The 6,741-nt window shown below is 36.6% G+C and overlaps 1 protein-coding gene across 1 annotated transcript in view; it reads left to right on the forward strand.

Annotated features, from left to right (window-relative positions):
• RNF141 (ring finger protein 141) overlaps window positions 1-6,101 on the forward strand; it is a 31,424-nt gene extending 25,323 nt beyond the window's left edge. The window contains exon 6 of the mRNA XM_017500296.2: window positions 2,651-6,101. Within this exon, the coding sequence (XP_017355785.1) occupies window positions 2,651-2,801 (151 nt within the window). The 3' untranslated portion in view covers window positions 2,802-6,101. The remainder of the gene's footprint in view (window positions 1-2,650) is intronic.
• The last annotated feature ends 640 nt before the right edge of the window (window positions 6,102-6,741 follow it).

The raw sequence follows: 6,741 nt of genomic DNA on the forward strand, positions 1-6,741 counted from the left end.
TACTTTAGGTTCTGGGGTACATGTGCAGATCATGCAGGATTATTGCATAGGTACATACATGGCAAGGTGGTTTGCTGCCTCCATCCCTCCATCACCTATATCTGGCATTTCTCCCCATGTTATCCCTCCCCAACCTCCCCAGCCCCCCCACTCTGTCCCTCCCTTAGTCCCCTCCACAACAGATCCCAGCGTGTGATGCTTCCCTCTCTGTGTTCATGTGTTCTCATTGTTCAACATCTTCCTATCAGCGAGAACTTTTGGTATTTGGTTTTCTGTTCCTGTGTCAGTTTGCTGAGAATGATGGTTTCCAGATTCATCCATGTCCCTACAAAGAACATGAACTCATCTTTTTTTATGGCTGTTTAGTATTCCATGGTGTATATGTGCCACATTTTCTTTGTCCAGTCTATCATTGTTGGGCATTTGGGTTGGTTCCAGGTCTTTGCTTTTGTAAACAGTGCCTCAATGAATACACGTGTGCATGTGTCAGTGTATTTTTTTTAACCTCAGATAATTAAGTTTTCATTTCTAGAAGTTTGATTTGGGTTTTTTATTATCTTCCATGTCTCTTCTTAATATCTTTGATCTTTCCTCTAGTTTTTTAACTATATAGAATATGGTTACAATAACTTTCCATTTTATCTGTTAATCCTAATATCTGTGTTAGTTCTGGGTGGTTGTGATTGTGATTGATTTTTCTCTTCATTTTAGGTTATATTTTTCTGCTGTTTCTTTGTATGTCTGGTAGGTCTCAATTGGATGCCAGACTTTGTGAATTTTACCTTTTTGGGTATTGGATATTTTTGTATTCCTATAAATATTCTTGAGTTTTTTTCTGGAATATAGTTAAGTGACTTGGAAACAGTTTGATTCTTTTGGATCTTACTTTTGTGATTTGTTAGGCAGGACCAGAGCAGTATTTAGTTTAGAACTAAGTATGTCCCACTAATAGCAAGGCCCTTTAGAGAACTCTGTTAATGCCCAAAGAGTGATGAGGCTTTCCAGTCTGGCTGGTGGAACAAGCAGTATCCCAGGCCCACTGAGCTTTAGGGTACTATCCCCTCAAAGCCCTTTGAGTGATTGCTCAGCCTTGGGTTGTGTCCTCACATGCACATGTTGATCAGCACTCCGCTGAGTATTCTGGCAGGGATGCTTTTGTAGACCTCTGGAATTTTCCCTCTGTGCAGCTTTCCATTACTCTGCCCTGTAAACTCTAGCTGCTTGGCCCCCTGAGATTCTCAGCTCTGTCTGTTCAGCTGAAGAAGTTTGCCATGTTCCATCAAGGTTCCCCCTTCTTGATCAGGGGCTAGAAACTCTCAAGGCTGTAAGCTGGGGCAAGTATAGATCTCACCTTTGCCTCCCATGTCCCAGGGATCACTCTCCTTCATTGCCTGATGGCCAGTGCTGTATTTGAAAGATTATATGAAACCGTTGTTTTAGTAATTTTAAGTGGGAAGATAAATCTAGCCTCTGTTGGTTGGAAGCAGAAGCTGACTATTTTTAAATTGTGATGTTTTGTGCACAGAAGAGCACACATCTAATTATCTTGTAAAATATCTCTGAGGAACCAGAAATCAACCTAAATAATACATGCCAACTCTAGCTTTCACATTTAGTTTTTGGAACAAAGTTCTAAAAATTTTTGCATGAAAGCCAAAAAGCAGTTGATATAAATAATTACTTTGGTCCCAGATTTCACAGACAGATTAAAAAAAAAACATCCCTGCATGATATGTCTCTGGTGCAAATATGGTATTTTTTAAATTTCCAAAATAATATTTGACAAGAAAAAAAATCCCTTTGGAAAACATAATTTTATTTAAGTGATCATATTTGAGTTCTTTCCCTGTCAGAAAAAGTATTATGCATGTAAAGTTTATCTTTTATTTTAAACTTTGTATGCTCCATTTTTATACAAACCTTCCTGTTGCCTATGAGCCATAAGAATTTTTGTCAGACCTTTGAGCAGGCAACAGATAATATTGTTGAAGGTCATGTATATATTACTTAGCAAAATAATTAGTAATATCCTTTCCTATTGTCATATTCCCCTTCTACTGCCAAGAAGTTATTTCTAGAGTAATGGTTTCCATTTAAATAATCACAGATATAAGCATTTATACTTGACACTTTGACCAAATCTTCCATGGGTGAGAGGGAGATTCCTCTTAGGACTCACAAGGAGTTTTGCTTTTAAAGGAAAACTTTACCTGTTAAGGTATGGGGATGTGAACTGCTGCATTGTTTGTAGCAACAAAAGACAGAAAAAAATGAAGTGTCCTGTGGGAGACTAGTTAAACAACTTATGGCATAGCTATATAATGTATGTTAAAAAGAATGGTCTATAAGATATTGACAAGTAGAGCAGTGATGTGTGTGTGTGTGTGTATACATGTACGCACATGCATCTGTGTACACATAAGCTTAATCAAGTTTAGTCTATCTCTAGAGGAATATAAGAAACTGGTAACTGTGGCTGCCCCTGGGAAGGAGAATTGAAGATTGAGATGGAAGGGAGAGATTTATTTTTCACTGTATACTTTTATGCTATTTCCTTTTTAAAAGCCATATACATGTATTACTTTAAAAAATCCTGTTTTTAAAAAAGGAAAAAGAAAACAAACTGTTCTTGTTTTGACTTCTCTAATAGGAGTGATCGACACAGGAATTGCCCTATTTGTCGCCTACAGATGACTGGAGCAAATGAATCTTGGGTAGTATCAGATGCACCCACTGAAGATGATATGGCTAACTATATTCTTAACATGGCTGACGAGGCAGGCCAGCCCCACAGGCCATGACCTTGGAGTGAAGGTCTTCTGTTGCTATTGTAGGCTACAAATATTTGATCATGGGGGAAGAATGCAAGGTTGTGGCACAGACAGAAAAATCAATTTTCCCCACCCTTTTATTTTTGCTACTCTGATCATTTGCCCCACTTTAAAAAATAAACCTCCCATGTCTTCCATTTATGGTGAACTAAAATTTGCTACTGTTTTAGACCATATTTTCCTATTATTTATCTGTTCAAATTTGTATTACAACTAATTCCTCCTGAATTCTTTGCTAAAGGTAACAGCAACACTTCCAGAGGCTTCTGAAACACTAACTGTTTTGTGGGGCAGGAGTATTCTGGAATCTTTTTAGTTAGCTATAAAATAAACCTCAAATATTAAAAAGTTGTAGCCATCTGAGACAGGAAATTTTAAGTGACTGAAAATGTAGAATACATCAAAGTGCATGTTACTACTTAAAACTAGTGTTTCTGCTGGAATCTAAGGAGTATATATGCCCCCTTGTGGTTAATTATTGCTCCTTTAATAATTTTTACTTGAAATGATCCACGATTATTTCATAACTTTAACAGTGTGTTTTGGAACTACTGTACTTAGAGATTTTTTTGTTTGTTTTTGCCATACTGTATAATTTGGGTGAGGCCTATAAAGTTGGGTGTGACTTTCCCTTGCAAATGGATTTCTCCTGGGGAATTTTCTTGGTGGTTCTGGAAATGCTTTCCCACAGCTGTGTAACTGTTCTAAATGGCTTTGATAATGCTCACACATCTTGGAAGTTTCAGAAGGAAACTTTTCTGCATCACAAATACCAAATTTTGTATTTCTAAATTACTATAAGTCATTTAATATTGGTTTATGGTGCTTTTTTCCCCTTAACTTGAAAACATCTTTCTGAGATTTCAGGGTCCTCAAATTTCATAGATTAAGAGACAAGAAGCCAGCATGGTGGCTCACACCTGTATTCCGAGCACTTTGGGAGGCCAAGGTGGGTGCATCACTTGAGGTTAGTAGTTCGAGACCAGCTGGCCAACATGGTGAAACCATGTCTCTACTAAGATACAAAAACTAGCTGGGAGTGGTGGCAAGCACCTGTGATCTCAGCTACTCAAGAGGCTGAGGCAGGAGAATCGCTTGAACTTGGGAGGTGGAGGTTGTAATGAGCCAAGATTGTGCCGCTGCACTCCAGCCTGGGAGACAAAGCAAGACTCCTTCTCAAAAAAAAAAGGACAAGAAAATAGAGTGATGCTTTTTTACTGTATATACATAAAATACGTCTGAAAATTAGAAGATAATTTGGCATTCTTGCCAATTATTTCATTGGAAGTACAGTTTCACTGTACTTCCATTGAAATATTCTCTCCATTAAAATAGTCTAAAAGAATATAGTAATAATGGAATTGTGATCTTCAGTCACAACTTAACCATTTTTTTGGCTTATCAACTAAATTTCTAACATTAACATTTTGGCATGTAATAAAACAAGGGCCTGACTCCTTTAAAATTTAACATTCCATATAACTTTTCTGACTTCTTCATAAGTTGCAAATATTACTATTTTCCTAAACCAGGGTACACAATTTAAGTTGCCACTGATTGATGACAGAATTTTTGGATAATAGGATTTTAATAGACAAGCAAATAAAATTAAATCAATTTCAAGGAAAAACATCTGGTATTTCAAGGTAGCTTGAAATTTCAAATTCCAAGGTAGCATGCTCTTGCCCCAAAAAATGCTGAAGACTAATCCATTGACATTCATAATGGGACAGCTAAATACCAAATAGCTAACTACTCCCTATGGAGATTTATGCAAGCAGAGTACCAGGGGTTCCATCATTTCAACCTGGCAATGCACTTGGTGGTTGTGTGACCTTGAGAAAGTCTCTTACTGTTGTTTGTACTTCCTACTTTAGAAACTGAGACTTTATTTGTGGTTTTCCCACTATGTCAGCAGCAAAAACTTTTTTTTTTTCAAGGAAAATCTTAGAGAACCCTTAAACACACATGCATACACACACATCCTACCCCCCCATATAAAAGTCATATTTTATTATAAATTTCCTTATTTATTAAATAAACTTTGTATACTATAAATATAAGTCAACCAATAAAAACACATTAATGTGTTGGTAATAGCCAGTATGTTTGAATTTAATGAGTAACACACTTGTATAATGGGAGTTGTTTTTAAAAAAAAAAAAAAAAAAAAAATGTAATTCAAGTCAAATTTGCAGAACCCTGTATCTCCTCTATAGATTCTTAGTATTCCATGGAACATATTTTGAAAACCTTGGGATAGATAATCCACTGGGATCTTTTCCAGCTCAAAGATTTTAAATTGTCCTTTTGGATTAGACTTGATGAGTTTAATTCAGATTGCCTCATTTTAAAATGTTTCTGAAACATGAACAAAGTTACCTTACAGAGTTTTGCATCTTTCCAGGGATAGCCAATGATTTTATCACCCAGAACCCTTCACCTTTCAAGGAATTATTTAACAATGAGACCAGTGACTCAACAGGGCCCAAACCTTATTATTTTACAATATGAGCTCCAAGACACTTACTGATCTACTGTGAATATAAAATATTATTAGCCTTATCAAATATCCAATAAATGAGCACAGCTGTTTGTTTGCTGTATTAAACTGGGTGATAATTCTTTAGATGTGACTGTTAGGTTCTACTGTAATAACTAACGTAAAAGTTGTAAATTTGTTTGATGGATGAAATGTACACTTTTTGTATTCTGTACAGCTTTGTCTTTTTAAAATATGAAGTACTTAAAAGTACTTACTATAATAGGAAATATAATGTGTGCCTTCTAGGATTTGTGAAGTGGTTTCATGAACTCTACAGAATTTGTTTTATAAGTTAAAAGTTTTCCCTATCCTAACTCAGTAACAGAGGGTTTACTCTTATTACGTATAGAACCTTAGTTTGAGAAAATGAATTTGACTATGTACTGAATTTAGAGGTTGAGAATAATAGTATCTGTGTTATTCTTAGGACCACTGATAAATTATGCAATAAATAATCTTTCGCAAGTAATTTTAACTAATTGAAGAGATTCTTTTCTTATGTAATTTCACATTCTAATATACCAAATGATTCTATTCCTTAGAGGACTATTTTATATTATGCTCTTGGGATTTGTGGTGTTTGTGTGCCATTTTAAAATTCATTTCAAATTGGACTCGATTTCCTTATGTCTAATACATACCTGGGAGAAAGGCTGCTTGAAAATATCTTTTGATTCAGTAATTTTCAACATTGGGAAGCTGAATTTATTAAAAGATAGTCTGAATAATTTGCATTTTTAACTGTTATTGTCTTAAGCTTACTTTGTCTAACCAGGAATAAGAAAACTACTTGGAGATGGCCAGACGCAGTGGCTCACGCCTGTAATCACAGCACTTTGGGAGGCCGAGGCAGGCAGATCACGAGGTCAGGAGTTCGAGACCAGCTTGGCCAACATGGTGAAACCCCTTCTCTACTAAAAATACAAAAATTAGCCTGGTGTGGTGGTGCATGCCTGTAATCCTAGCTACTCAGAGGCTAAGGCAGAAGAATCTCTTGAACCCAGGAGGCGGAGGTTGCAGTGAGCTGGGGTTTCAGTGAGCTGGAATTACACCACTGCACTCTAGCCTGGGGGACAGAGCAAGACTCCGTCTCAGGCAAAAAAAGAAAAAAAACCTACTTGGAGATTAGGAAAGTCAGCAGGTCACTCACATTTATGCTGGGCAACACAATGACAGTATCATATAAACATAAGCAGCTGACAGTAGACTTATTTTTTCTTATGTCTTTTTACCCTGCTGCAGTGGTTCGCAATCTTTTTGGCACCAGGGACTGCTTTCATGGAAGACCATTTTTCCACAGACCTGGGGTGGTATGGGCATAGTTTCAGGATGAAACTGTTCCACCTCAGATCATCAGGCATTAGC

Source organism: Cebus imitator, unplaced genomic scaffold (assembly GCF_001604975.1).
Source record: "Cebus imitator isolate Cc_AM_T3 unplaced genomic scaffold, Cebus_imitator-1.0 Scaffold265, whole genome shotgun sequence".
In the NCBI taxonomy this organism is placed as follows: Eukaryota; Metazoa; Chordata; class Mammalia; order Primates; family Cebidae; genus Cebus; species Cebus imitator.